Source organism: Poecilia reticulata, linkage group LG23 (assembly GCF_000633615.1).
Source record: "Poecilia reticulata strain Guanapo linkage group LG23, Guppy_female_1.0+MT, whole genome shotgun sequence".
NCBI classification, from domain to species: domain Eukaryota; kingdom Metazoa; phylum Chordata; class Actinopteri; order Cyprinodontiformes; family Poeciliidae; genus Poecilia; species Poecilia reticulata.
In genome coordinates, this window is record NC_024353.1 from 2453157 (window position 1) to 2468579 (window position 15423).

The 15423-nt window shown below is 35.4% G+C and overlaps 1 protein-coding gene across 4 annotated transcripts in view; it reads left to right on the plus strand.

The window, feature by feature from the left end:
- Positions 1-15377, plus strand: part of dgki (diacylglycerol kinase, iota) — a 69037-nt gene extending 53660 nt beyond the window's left edge. For 3 of the 4 annotated variants that reach the window (XM_008400489.2, XM_017302859.1, XM_017302857.1), the window contains 12 exons: positions 1712-1812; positions 2911-2990; positions 3217-3261; positions 4648-4717; positions 4809-4849; positions 4922-5046; positions 5918-5943; positions 6919-6956; positions 9367-9487; positions 9586-9622; positions 9925-10024; positions 11580-15377. In XM_008400489.2, the coding sequence (XP_008398711.1) occupies positions 1712-1812; positions 2911-2990; positions 3217-3261; positions 4648-4717; positions 4809-4849; positions 4922-5046; positions 5918-5943; positions 6919-6956; positions 9367-9487; positions 9586-9622; positions 9925-10024; positions 11580-11690 (895 nt within the window). In that variant the 3' untranslated portion in view covers positions 11691-15377. The remainder of the gene's footprint in view (positions 1-1711; positions 1813-2910; positions 2991-3216; positions 3262-4647; positions 4718-4808; positions 4850-4921; positions 5047-5917; positions 5944-6918; positions 6957-9366; positions 9488-9585; positions 9623-9924; positions 10025-11579) is intronic. The other variant, XM_017302858.1, reaches the window with a different exon arrangement.
- Positions 15378-15423: the final 46 nt, after the last annotated feature.

Genomic DNA, 15423 nt, shown 5'->3' on the forward strand with positions numbered 1-15423 from the left:
ATATATTCTTTTTTTAAAAAGCGTCAAATATGGGTCAAACTGCTGTGCTGAATGTAAGTGTCTGTCTGTCCAGGAAGTGTTTACTAAAGCGAGGAAGTGCTTGGCAGCATGCTGACGTCTTCTCAGTGTGCTTCTGCCTCGTCTTTATCTTTTCCTGCTGTCGTCCCTTTAACTTTACTGTGAGCTCTGCTTTTATTATATCTCCCCTCAATGTGACATCTTTGCTGTTTCCATACAGAAATACTTATTTATATAATATCTGAGGGATAAAAGTGAGTTTTTTTATTTTATTTATTCTTTTAAAGGTAAGATGGTGAGGTGCTGTGGACAGTTTTCGATGGTTTTTTGTTTCTTTTCCAGCATCTTTTGAAACATCACCAGAGCTCAGATTTGATATTGTGCTGCTGAATTAGATTAAAATGTTTTACATTCTCCAGTTAGTGAGACTTTATCTTTTAAGGCTCTAGCTAAGAGGAGAACCAGACAGCAGGAACTAAATGTTGCAAAAATGTCTCTGAAGTTCAGATTTAGTTGTGATTTGTCTGTGCGTGCATGTGAGCGTAAATACAAACTACATGCAGTGCCTTGCTAAAGTATTCAAGCCTCTTACAGTTACATTACAACCATTAACATCAGTGGAGCTTAATGTGAAGTGGAAAGATGTATAGGTTCCAATATTTTTACAAATATAAACCCCACTTACTGATGAAGTCACCGAATTAGAAAGATTATTTCACTTATAACATTGGAAAATGTCTTGTTTTAGGTTAAAAAAAAATCTGTAGAACTAGAACTTATTTATCAATATTAAGGAATTATTTAGTTAAAACAAGCTCCTATTTCTGGCTGCAAAGTCTCTGTTAAGTTAGTTTTGTATTATTTGAAGTGTATTAAGATATTTGGAGTAAAAACACTTGGTAATAGTTTGTGTTTTTCAGTGTGGAAACCCTGAGCAGGGGAAATGTTTACATTTCCAGACTTTATTTCATCTTTTAAAAGATTAGAAACTTAGTTTTAGAGAAGTCTCGGAAGTAATTTTAAAAACAATCTCTTATTAACGACATTTTGCTATCAAATATTAATCAGTGAATCCAAAAATGAGTCAATTAATCTATAAAAGATCAAGCATTCACTAAAGGAATTATATGTCACTACATTAAGACAATAAACTGTTTATTTTCTTATTTAAAAAAGGAACTGAATTATTTGTTTATTTGCATAGTTTAATGTACTTCTAATATTGTATAAAAAAGCCTGAAGTGGTTAAATAAATAATCTGCAAAATGTACCAATTTTTATCTGATTAATCATCAGCATAATTGATAGAGTAATCGATTACTAAAATAATTTAAATGCATTTAAGTCCTGTCCAAATTGAGCACACTGGTCCGGCCATCTTTGTTTCATGATGTGCGTAAACAAGGTGAATATTTTGTTCTTAAATGTCCATAAAAAAAATTATAAAAATAAATATAGAAGATTGAGTTTGAAAATGTCTAATATATCTATTTTTTAAATCTACATTTTTTTATTAGTCTTAAAAACCACGTTAGATTTTATTTCCTTTTCCCAATTTGATTAAACAGACTGAAGTTTGTGGCTGTAAATGTGAATACTTTTCCGGGTCGCTGCTCCGTTTCATGTGTGCGCTGCGAGCATGTCTGATCCGTGCGCGTGCACGTACATGCACTGCCATGTTCTTCCCTTGCAGCCCTCATGCGGTTCCCGACCGTCTGCGGCTGCGGGTGAACCGGATCAGCCTGCAGGAGTACGACAGGCTGCAGTACGACAAGGAGCGACTGCGAGACATCTGTGAGGCCGGCTTAAATATTCATTTAAATATTCTCCCGTTAAGGCAGGGGTGTCCAAGCTTTATGCCACGCAGGCCAAACACCACGCTAGCTGGAGATAGGCACCAGCAACCCTCCTGACCCTACTAAGGGACAAGGGTGTAAGAAAATGGATGGATGGATGGAGGCCAAAAACCTAAAATTAAGCAAATAAAACTAATATTGAGGTTAATCAAGTTTCTAGAAAGCTGGGAAATTTTCTTGAACATTTTTCTAGGACAAAAATTCAAATTTTTTTTATGAAAATTTTGAATACCAGAGTAAATTTTCACAAAAAACTGAAATTGTGTGATTAATCACAAGTTTGTAAAAAAAAGAAAAAAATAATTGGAATTGAATTTTTTTCTGGAAAAATTTGACAAGTTTTCTAGAAAACCAATAAAATTTTTTTAAATAAAGCAGTATGAGTAAAATTTTATCAAAAACTCAGAAATTTTATGATTAATCACAAAATCACTTGGAAATTTTCTAGAAATGTTTTTTTTTATTTCAAAAAGATTTTTTTATATAAAAACTCTTATCTACAAATTTGATTCTCCTCCCCCACCTCACCCCCTGAGAAAAATTAGATTATTATTTTTTTTAATTTTAAACCTTTTGAGATTGCTCTCAATTTTTGGGGCAAAAATGTGCTTCTTTTTTTTTTTTTTACACTCATAATACCCCATTGCAGATTTTGCATGTTTGCTGTGCTAAACTGTATTATTTTCAGTAATAAGAACAGGATTTGGGTCACTTTGTTTCAAAACGCTTGCTATATTTAGCCAAATTTAAGAGAACTTTGGATAAACTTGATTTTACCTTTTGTTAAAACTTGATTAGCAAAATACTTTTTGTTGTACTTCAATGTACAACACAAGAAAAGAAAATTGCATTGGTAATTTTTACCCCGATTACAAATTAAAAGTCTCTATCTGCATCGAAAAGCCAACTTTGTATCATTTTTGAATACCAGTTGGGGGCCCAAGGGCCCCAAATGGCCCCCGGGCCGCACTTTGGACACCCCTGCGCTAAGAGGAAGTAATTTAAAGTGTTTTTACGTGTTTGTTGTGTTTCCCAGCAATCCCAGTAGGCATTGTGGTTGTCAGGGGCGACTGCGACCTGGAGACCTGCAGACTTTACATCGACAGATTACAAGAGGCAAGTTTTCATCTTCATCATCATCATCGCCATCTGCTCGTCGCCGCTTTGATTTCTTTCCTCCTCTGTCGCTTCTTCCTCTTCTTCTGCGTGATCCGGGTTATTTATTAAGCTGGTCGTCTCATGTGCTGAAAGCTTCTTGACTTTAACATGTGTGGAAGTTTGTGTGTTTTGTTTTTTCTTCGGCTGCTTGCTAACCTTCAAACCTGACTGCTGTGCCTGCTAGGATTTACACCAGGCGCCATCTACTGGCCACAGAGTGCACTACCAGGTACTTCGCTTGGAGAGGGACAGAGTTAGGGAATATTTCTAGACATTTGGGCCTCTAAGTAGAGCTGGGCAATAAATCGGTTTTATTGATCAATCAAATTTTTGTTTTTTTAAAAATGTAAGTTTTCTGGATGTTTTTTGCCTATTTTGTTTTACAGCTTCTGTTTATTTAGATGTTGAATTCAGCTAAACTCTGCAACAAAATGTAAGAGTCAGGCTACAATTTCCTTCTTATATATAGGAATAGAGAATAAAGTAAAAATAATATGTCAATAAAGTCTTAATATTACTAGAATAAAATATAAATATTAGAAGAATCAAGTGATAATTCTATGAGAGGTCCAATACAAAAAAATAATCAAGAGTTTTTCCTCATTAAAACAACTTTTTTCTTGTAACTTTAAGATGTTTTTTTGGTAAAACTGCCTTTTTATTCTGCTGGTGTTATAACTTTATTCTCATAATAAAATACAAATTCTCTAAACCTCCAACGTACAAATCACAGAAGGGAGGATTGAAATAAAAACATCTTTTACATTTTTTTGTGATTCAATTTTAGAAAACAATTAAGATAATTAAATTCAGATATGCTGCCAGAAAAGTACTGAGGGTTTTATCTCTGTCATATCGCCCAGCTCTATTTTTAGGTTTTGATTTGTTAAACTTTTCATTTGAAAAATGTTGCATTCTTTAAAGTGATTTCATTTAATTAAATGTTTTATTTAATTCACCGATCAGTGAATGCAAACAGTTCAAGAATATTTGCCCCATATTTACATAAAGATTTTAACTTAGAAATGTAATAATTACACAAAAAACATCCAAAAATTCGTCATAAGGATTTTTTAAACTTTCTTTTAGTCTTATTTAGTTTATCTCAATTGTTCCATAATTTCCTTTCTGAATAATTTTTTTTAATCTCAGCACCTTTAATTTATATTCTCTTTTTACAAATTTGCATTGAATATTAAGAATATAAGGAATTAAAACTTTTCCAGCTTGACATCCTTGCTTCTTATAGAGTTTACATGCCATCTGGAAAAGTTTGGATTTTATATATTTTTAAGGTTATTTTAAAAATGACTTACATTTACAGAGATTATTTCCTGTTTCATTTCCTAAATGCTGTCCTTCCATCCTTCTTGTTTCTCATTCATCCATTCTTCCTTCCCTTCCTTCATTGTCTCCTTCTTTCCATCCTTGCTTCCTTTGATGCCTTTATGTTCTCTACTCTTTCCTTTTTTGCTTACTTTTTTCCCACCTTGTGTGTTTTTATCTGGAAGACAATGCAAAACAACTTTACTGTATCTATCTATCCATTTCTACTTGTTGGTTCAATAATAAAATAGTTTGTTTTTGTGTTTTTGTTTATTTTTTTTACCTGCAGGATGAAATCAGAGGCGTTCCCATAACCAGTTCAACCAGCAGATTGTCTCCTAACTGGAGCTTCCTGGACTGTGAGTTTCAAAAACACATGTAATATTTTGTAGAATCTTATTTGTTATAATTACAGACAAAGCAACTTGTTTTTGTTTCTTATGATTTCAGCGACATCAGCTGATCGTTTCTATCGCATCGACAAAGCTCAGGTAAGGATGGCAGTCAGACGTCACTACGCCTGGTGAGATCAGGTTCTTATTTCACTCTGACTGTTTCTGCAGGAGCATCTTCACTTCGTGACAGAAATATGTCAGGACGAGGTTTTCATCCTGGACCATGAGGGACCGGTGGGGAGCCAGGCGTCGTCGGCTGGGATGCCAGATCTGGTGGTTGAACCTGCTGCAGGGTAAGAAAGCAACTTTTTTTAAAGAATAATTTCATTTTAATCTTTTTCTTTTAGTACGTTTTAGTAGTTTAATGCTTCAGATGTCAGAGCAGGGGAATGTTTTAATGAAGAGGTCTGAATACACTGAGGCGTTAAATGTGGCTGCAGTTGCTTTTGTTCACCACCAGATGTCACTAGATGGCGGATTTATACTGCAAATGATACATTGTGTTTTTTATTATTATTATTTAATGGATCACTTTTTCAGTAAGAGAAATAGATTTTTAAGGCACTTTCAGAGTTAATCATTTTAGAAAAGCTTTGTTTTTAAATATTTCCACATCTGTTTAAGTAAAAAAAAATAAAAATATTATCAGACTTTATTGCCATTAAACCATGTAATCGTTTAAAGTAGGACTAGTGTAGAAATATCTGTTATAGATTCATGGTTACTTTCTGTGTTATGCTTCTAAAATGGTAAAAGGTCTGAAAATTAAAGCCTGGAAAGTACATTTTATCTGGAAAATATGTTTGAATGTCATTTTATGTTGCCAGTGAAATGCTGACTTTGACTTTTTCTTTGCCTTTGCTGTTTTGTTTTTTTAATTTTTTATCATTGTTATTATTTATTTCTTACAAATTAGAAGCATTTAATCGTGTTCTTGGTGCAAAAGCTTAACAATAGATTTAAAAAATGGCGTAAATATGCCAAGGGGTTGCCATGGCAACACAACAGAGCCTCCAGTATCACTTTAACAGGGCACCACTGGAAGGAAAGCCTGAGTAAAAATAATAAATCCTAATCTTTCTTTTTTTTTTAATAATCAGATTTGCTGCTTGGGAACATTTAATTAAATCATTGTTCTTCTTTTTTATGTTTTTTTTTTTCCAGTGCTCCTCTGACACCCGATGAACAAGGTAACCATGACAACAACATTAGTTTTATATAATTATATAATCCAAACCTATATAGCAAACATAATAGTTTTACAGTGTAACATATGTGAATTTGTAGATTTTTTTGAAAACAAAAACGCTACCACTGAAAAGACAAAAACATACAGTAAACAGAACAAACACCATAAAAATTTAATGAATTAATAAAGTAAATGCTTTACTGACATTTTCATATTTTTTTCCATTCGAGTTTTTCGCAAAGTAAAAATCTGAGTGTTTTACTTCTTATTACTGTGTTTTCCTTTATCAGCTCATTATGCATTAAAACAGCTTCATCTGTTCAAGAGAATTTTAAGAGGTTAATTTTGAATTGTGAAGCATTAAAACCAGAATCATAAAATACTGTTTCTGGTGAGTGAACTGAGACATGCCTGGACTTGACCAGATAAAAAAGGAAACCCTGGAGCAAAGTTTAGTTATTTTCAGCCAGGAATTCCCTGAACTTCCTGCTACTGCTAATCATTTCTCGTCTTATTGTTCTGCACTGCTTTCAGTTTCACGTCACAAAGGTTAAAGAGGAAATTTATGCACATTTTCTTCTGCGTTTTAAGCTCCAAAACTCGATTTATAACTTATTTTTTTACTTTCTATAAGTTTTTGCATTTTAATTCTGCAATTCTGCATCAACATTAAAATTATCTAGTGCCACCTCCAGGTAGATGATCACTTAGTGCCTATATAACCATTTTAATGTGCTGCTGAGGCCACTTTTAGAAACACACATTTTATCCAAGAGTCAGACAATCACGAGGTTTATTTCTGAAACAACAGGTTTGGATCTGTTGAACCTTTTAAATCACGATGAGTCAGATGTTTTTAACATTCCTATCTGAGTTTCTATGGATCAAATTGTCTTGACATCTTTTCTTTCTAATTAAATTCTACATAAGTCATGCGTGTCGTGACTTCTCTGTGTGTTTTTGTGTTTTGTTGCAGCTCTTCTAACCGCTGCCAGTGCTGGAGATCTTCTACTGGTACGGTACTTTCCACTGGGACAAAAACTCTGACGTCCAAGAACTTAAAAACTCTAAAGCCAGTTCTGCCTGTTTGTTTACGTTAGGATAGAGTAGCATGAATGATCCACAGGATTTTCCAATCTGTTTAGGATTTCTATTAAACAAAAGCACCAGTGAGTCATTAAATTAATTAAGTCTGACTATTTTTTCATTCCATAATTTAAAATATTTCTCTCAGTGTTTTCCTTAAAGCAACATGAGTGGTTTTTGTACAACTTTGTATCCTAAAGCACCTTGTTTTATAAAAACGCAACCCATATGTACAGAATCCAAAACATCTGTTTACATCTACAGTTCTACCTGGTTCATCTTACATGACTTATCTGAATTTTGGGTCTCCTGACGCTAAGCTAGCTTTTAATCCACAATTTTTTGAATGTATTTTAGTTGGGATTTGGGAAAACTATTCCATGTTTGATGATCATGTTGCTATCTGGAGCAGTCATTCACCTTCATACTTTTGCCTCTTTGTATATTTGTCCAGAGTAGATTTAAATCTTTAGCTTCAAAACATTTCCACACAGTTCTTTAGTCACAGGTTTTGTCAGAACAAAGCTTTGAGCTTTCTTACCAGAAGCAGGTGAGGCAGAGATGACATTAAACGAAACAAGTTTCACTTTTGCTTTCCCAGGTAGCAGCAGACCAAACATTAAAACCCAGGAAGCGTAGAAGAGAGAGAGTAGTGGTTATGTTATGGTTATGTTATAAAGATTTCCCCACGTGTGTTCAGCTGTTGTGCCTGTAGCTTAGCAACAAAACTAACTAAAAGCTACTATGATACAGCATTTATGAGCTCCTTGGTTCATAATACAAACAAAAATTTTAGAGTTATCAGTTCTGGGATGTAGAGGTCGTGTTTCACTGTGATTTGTCCTGGATGAGTCCATGTGTTGCTGACTGAGGCTACGTTCACACTGCAGCCTGAAGTGACCCAATTCCAATTTTTTTGCGTGGTTGTTCATACTTCCAAATATATGCGGCTTGTACGTGATCTACAGTGTGAACTGCAAACGACTGAAAGTGTCCTGCATGCGCAGTAGAGAGCGCAATAACGTCACACAAGGTGCTCAGTAGTGGTTTACCAACCGCCATAATAAAGAAGAAGAAGTAGCTCAGCGTTTGCGGAAATAAACATGGATGCTAACGGTGGAGCTTAGCTTACACATTTGAAGTTGTTATCTGACCGGAGCAGCATATTAAAAACTTAATCCTCATTAAGGTCGCCATGGTTGCTGTTTTTCTTCCCGCTTGCACGTATCAGGACGCAGAGTAGTGACGTTTGTCGAGTATCAATGATGTTCAGGTCGGATGAATGCGACCTTCTGAGATTCAGGTCGTGTTTGAAAAGATCAGATACGTATAGGATGTCTAATGGCCTGGGTCTAAAAAAAGTCCGACCTATGTTGTTAAGACTGTCATGAAAACATCAGATACAGGTCGCATTAGAGCAAAAAAAAAAAAAAAAAAAAATTGGGTCACTTCGGGCTGCAGTGTGAACGCAGCCTAACATACTTCTGCTCAGTAGCTCAATATTTGTCTTGTCTGACTACAAAACGTTTCTCTGAAAGGCATTTGGCTCGTCGATTTGGCCAGGTTTGAATTTTAATCGATGTTAAAGGTGTTGAGTTTGAACTGAGCTCACTTTGAACATGATGCAACATTGGGTGCTCCATCCGTTTCCGTTTCCAGTTTATCGAAAGTTTGACACTTGGTGGCTCTTAAACTGCACCGGTTTCTCATAAGCACTTCCTCTTTTTTTCAAAGTCAAGTTTATTTGCATTGCACACTTCAGCAACAAGGCAGTTTAAAGTGATTTAGAAATAGAAATATTGTCCCGCAAAGGGGAAATTTAGGCGTAACAGCAGCAACAGATATAAAGACTTAAAGCATCATACAGTGTTCAATTATGAAACAAGCAATAAACATAACATTTTGTCAAAATCACAAACACATCAAATATGTTGATCAATGTTTCACCACTTCTTGTCAAAGGCAGCTCTTATCCAGGTGAGCTGAAGTCAGTGTTTCAGCTGTTTTGCAGTTTTCTGAAAGCTTGTTCCAGATTAGCAGTGAACTGCTGAACGGCTTGGTACTAACCCAGTGGAAATGAAAGCCTGGAAATGTTCTTCAGGTGGTAGAAGGCTGACTTTGTAACTGTCTTAATGTGACTCAGGTCTGAGTCCATCACTCTGACTCTGGATTTTTCCTCTAAAGACTTACAGGTTGGATTAGAAATTTAAAAGCAATGATCCAAAGCATGCCGGAAAGCGCTTCTTAAAAGTGGCATGTGATTCGAATGCAATTTTATTATTCACTTTCTGCATAAAGCATGAAGAATCTTGTATATTGTGGCGTATTTTCTGTCCAGCTGACGGATAGCGTACGTCGAGGAGTCAGCTTGTTGGTGAGAGACTCCGGCGGTTGTTCTGCGTTACATATAGCTGCCCAGAACGGACACACAGATCTGGTCAGCTTCGTCCTGCAGCAAGGTGAGAAACTGGACTTTATTCCAACACATTTGGTAAATAACGTAGATGATTTTTATGATATTTTATTATTGATTTTTTTTTTGTTTCTTACTCTGCAGGTTCGAAGGTTCTCCTGGATTTAACCGACAGAGACAAGTAGGTTGGAAAATATGTTCACGTTATGTATTCATTATGACGGTTTGCTGATGCTAAACTCCACTAGCATGTATAGTCACTCCTTTTACAGGAAATGCAGTTAGATGTTGAAAATAATACAAATGTTTGTCAATCACATTTAAGAACCCAGGTAAGATATTTGTAGTTAGACATTTTTATGTGAATTCACACCAGCAACCAATTTGTGTCCTGCTAATTGTTGTTTTCTGTCAGTTTTGCGTCACTGTTGTCGACTATCAAACCAGAGTTATATTTAGCTTAGCCTTCCTGTGTGTCTGCAGGGGGGAGACCGCCTTGCACAAAGCCGCCTCAGAGAAGCAGCATGCAGTGTGTCGGATGTTGGTGGAGGCCGGCGCTTCGCTGGAGAAGACAAACTTCCAGGTAACCAGCAGATGAAATAGTAGAAATGAAGCAGTTTCAGTAACTCCAGCTGAATAACTTCAGATCAACACGATATGTAAATGATTTACCCAGAAGTTGCTTTGCTGGCTTTAAAGGGAGAGTCTCTCTTAACTTCTGGTGTAGCTGCAGTTTTAGTTTCATGATGTTTCATTTTAAAATAAACAAGCAAAATATGGTTTGTTTTAATATAGCAAAGGGAACATTGATGTGTAGTTTGCAATTATTTGCAAAAAATAAGTAAAATTCAGCTCAACCTGGGCTTCTGCATTTAAACCTGATTTTGATTTTAGGTTGAAATCCTAAAATATAAACTCTGTGGTGGAAGCAATTTATAGTCAGAAATGAAACTGAAGATGCTTTTTTGTATTTAATCTGTGAAACCGTTATCATGCTAACTGAGGAGGGGAAGCACACTGTTTTTGGTTTGGTTTTTTTCATACCATTTCCCTGAGAAACCCTCTCCTGCAAAGACAGGCAGCTGTTTTAAATGTTTCTCATTTGTAAACAATGGACTTCCTCATCAAATTATTTGGGAATTACCTTATAACCTTTCTCAGACTGATGTACAGGAACACTTCCTTTTCTAAAGAATCATTGTCGATGTCTTTGTGTCCTTGTATTGTGTTACAACACACCTGCAAGCTGCTGAGCAGAAACTAAGATGATCACAGTAAAAAGAACAAGTTGAAAGTTTTCCCACAGCTGCAAAAGTTGTTTTTGTTTTTATTAATCTGAAGTTTTTTTTTTTGGGGAGGGGGGTGTTAAAGGTGACCTATTAAGCTCTTTTTGTCACTTTAAATTCAATTAAGTTGCTTCTGGCCATTCCCACTAACTCAATGTTTACACTAGCATGTGAAAATAGCTGCAAATAGATACAACTGTATATTTCCGAAAAGCAGAAGTGGAGCCTCCTGCACAACTAACAGTAAGTCGCATGTGTTGAATCAAATCAGAACTAGACTCTAGAAATAGAACATTCAAGATTACAGTTGTATTTTTAAATATTACGTTATCAATTATCTGTATTCTGCTAAATTAGGTCAATGTGAAAATATGTTTAACTTTAATTAAATTCAATAAGTTAATATTGTAAAGTTTTATCAAAACTTTCTGCCACAATTTTCCTGGATAAAACCAGTTGGCTAAATGTTCTGGAACTCTACTGGGGTTCCTAGGTGATGGTGGAACTCTGCTGGGGTTGCTAGGTAACGTGTGGAACTTTGCTGGGGTTGCTAGGTAACGAGCAGTGCCCATGGAATGTGACGTAACAGTTAAAACGGTTCATTTTCTGGTCCCCAATAAACATTTCGTTATTGCCAGAAAACAAGTCTGCTTTTTAAAGTTCTTGGCCTGTTTTTAGAAACAGCTGAGACCCAAATCAAAGTATAAAAATGTACAAAAAAAGTTACATTTGCAGAATAAAGCAAGAAAATGTTTGCTGATTTTGTGTCAGACAGTGAGAAAACGTTTGGTTTCGACGTACTTTTTACTGATTGACGTGGAGTTAATCACCAACCTTGTTGCTCATCAACAGGGCAAGACGGCGGCCGACCAAGCAGCAGGAGACTCTGAGCTGACTGTCTTCCTGAGCTCCCAGCAGCAGACGTCATCCGGCACCAACGAAGACCTGGAGACCGCCGTCTGAGGTGCTGGCGCTCCGTCGCTCTCTCCCGCCGGACTCTGGACTCTGCACCGGTCCGGAGCAGAGAGGAACCGGGAGGGAAGTGTCACACCTGTCCTGGATTTCACTCCGCAGGTGCCGAGGCGAACCAGGAAATGAACTGCCTCCGAACGCGGCAGCATTGCAGCAGAGATTTTAACGCTCGACTATTTATTTCTATTTATTTATTCTATTTATTGGTTGTGCTGGTTGATCGACTTTTAACAATTGCAAGTGCAATTCGTCTTGTAATGGAGTTGTTTTGGTCATATTTTTGCAACTATATTAAGTCTGGAAAATGATCAGGATTGCGATCAAAGCAGATTATTTAGCCCATAAACCTGTGTGCCAAAGACATTACACTGTTGTGGTGTCATATCTAACCCAAATAACCACCGTCTCATGAATCCAGGTTGGATTTGCAGGGCGTGAACTCAAACCTGTCTGTCACATGCTGCTGATGTTTTCACCTGATGAGTCACAGCTCATTATGACACAGAAACCAAACTGCAGCGCTCTATTTCTCCTAAACAAAGATTTTCTTGGAAACAGTGTTACCAGAGAATAAAAAAAAAAAAAGTTCTAAACAAGGGCGTCCTGTAGGATTTAACCTTCTCCTGTGAATACGAGTCAAAACGGCCATCTTGGAAACTTCCAGATGGAACCACAGAGTTTGTTTTTGAATGGAAAGTGGAGGCCACATGTTTGATGTGAAACAATTACCACAAATCTTCTCTGAAGCAAAACGACAAACTAAAAAAAACAACTGAATGTAGCTCATCTGTACCAGAACCCAGGTTTCATTTTGTGTTGGTCGTCCTGTTTGTGCCGTCCGTCCGGTCTGGAGTCAAACCAACATCAACACGACTGAACTTGTCAATTGTTACCAACACGTTGACCTTTGACCCAGTTGTGTACATGGAGGCATTAATAAGCTGAGCTCCTCTGTGACGTAAACAGAAATCATCCACATGTACAGACACCTTTGGTAAAAACCTTCAGAAAAATTCACCTTTTATTGCAGCAGCTTCATTTTGCACTGGAAAAAATCTGAAATTCACAAATGTATTCATTTTTCAATAGGACTGCAGGTATAAAAAAGCTGATTTTTATCCATTTTAGTGCTTATCTGGCAATAAGTGTGGATCATTATGCTACTAAGACACCCAGTAATAAACCATTTTCAGTTTTCCGGCAGACTCTTATTTAAAAATGACCTCATCTTTCAGTAATTTGTGTTTCTTGGGGCTTTCAGGAGAGAAACACGCTCTCTTTTTTTATTAACTGTACACATTAGGTGGTTTTTCCACATACTGAACGTTTATTTTATATTTCAAGTGAAATCCTGACTCACATGGCAAATGCCATGTGAGTCTTTTTTGTGATTATGGTTTCCAAACCAGTGGAAATCAAGATAAGAAATGCTTTGTTTGCTGAGGTCGGGCTGCTCTGAGCTCCTCACTCATGATTGGCTGTAGATTTGGACCAAGTTAAAAGCATAATTGTGTTTTTACAGACTTGCAAAGAGCCACAAACGTCTGAATCACCTGAATGGCACGTTCTCCTTTCCTCCTCTGATTTATTAAACCGTAGAGAAGCTGCAAGTCAGGGATGAATAAATACCAGCTTTTATGTATCCTAAATGTATATTACTACTACTACTACTGCTGCTGCAATAAAAGATAAACGCTCTTAAAGGTTATTTTTAAACATCTGTACCACGGCTGTCTGTAGGTGTTGATAACAGCTTCAACTTTTGGACCAATAATGCAAAATTAATCCCTTTTTTTTTTTTTTTTGCCTGAAATGTAAATATTCTAAAATGTTGCTTGTTTTTTAGCACCTTTTTAAAAAACTGAAGTATATTGGCTGTTTTGTTTCAACAAAACATTCCTTGGGGTCAAATTAGCTATTTTCTTAGCAAATCGTCTTTGATTTATTCACCTGTCAGGGTGGAAAGGTGAGGATATGGCAGGTTGTTTTAACATAAAATCAGTTTCAACGCTCATATTTAAAATGTCTGATGTTGGTTTATGACTAGATGTATTAGTAAATAAATCCTGACTGGTATTAATGATGTTATTGATTTGGAAGGAAGCTTTAAATCAAGATAAATACAATTAATTACAATAATTATAACAAATTTCAGATATGAACAATTATGACAAGTCATAAAATAATTTAAGATGTCTCACTTTTTGTTCTGACTAGTCATAATTCTAATTAAAGATATATTTAATAACAAATACTTAAAATATCATAAATATATTTTTAGGCAAACCTAAATTAGAGACATCTGGAAATGTAATTTAATTTTAATACATCTCTAAATGAATTATAGATATCTTTAATTAGGCAGCTTTTTCATTTTAAATATCTTGAATTAATTTTCTGACCAGTCAAAGCGACACATATTTACGTTTTATTTTGAAATTTCAATAAAACTGAACATTTTTTCAAAAAGAAAAAAAATATTTTAAAATGCAGCAGCTGAGCTTTTTCTCATGGTGGCATTTTGAGGCCGTTGCAGAAATAAATGAGCAAATTTCCACTAAAAAATACTCAATGTCCCAAAAAAACAAGGACATTTATGAGCTCCAAAAGTTGAAAAATACCTAGAAAAAAAGTCAAACGTTTAGATTAATCTCAGAAAGTTTCAAGAGTAATGTTCACACATTTTATACTTTTGAATATCGGATGTTTCCAAGATTATTGCAAAAAAAAAAAAATCTGAAATTAATTTCAAAACTTTTGAGTTTTTCTGGCAAATTTTCAACTTTTCAAGCTCAGAAATCTTCGTATTTTTTCTTTTAAAAAATTTCAAGATTAATCCAGAAACTTACGCTTCAGTTTTACAGTGTAGCACAAAGAACCATTCTTAATTCTGATATTTACACATTTTATTTGTAATTATGTTCGAGATGCGGCATCTTGAATTGTAATTACAAATAAATGACAAATCCAGTGATGCAATTTGAGGTATTTTGAAAGGAACTGAAAAATATAATTGAATATATCTTGAAGTATTATTATCAGAATGTGAATGCTGATATCTTAAATTACCATTCAGTTTAGTCAAAATGCATTTTTAGATATCTGGATTGTAATTATGGATATCCAGACGAAACTGATTGTATGCTAAAACTGCCTGCCATACCTTCAGACACCTGGAGGAACTCACCTGAGCAGCTGATGTATTTCTGTTGATCGGCGTTAAAAACAAGGAAATATGAGTCTGGAATCACCCGGCAGCTTTATTACTCACCTGTGCTTTGAATCAAACAGACACCTGTTGTCGTTTTTTTAATGGCTCCTCCTGAATCATAAGGCGTTTCCATGGAAACGTGTAGCGGGAAGATGTGACTCACAACATATCCGACAAAAAAAAAAAAAAAAAAAAAGCTTGTACAGATTCATTTATCCTTCAACACAAGCAAAGTGTGTGCAGTATTCGTCCAACAGAAAAGGAAACCATCTGAGCCATATATTCAGTAGAATATAAAGATGTTTTTAATTTTCTTTCTTTTTTTACATTTCTCTGTTTGTTGTTTACATTACATTAATGTTTAACACAGTCGAGCATTTAGCACCGAGGAGTATTGAATGTGCAATGTTGAGTTGGGAGTTTCATTTCTTTTGTATGTTGGAGAAATTAAATCACTTTACAAGGTTTTCTGAGAAATTAAGGAAGTTTCATGTATATTTTTAAATTAATTTA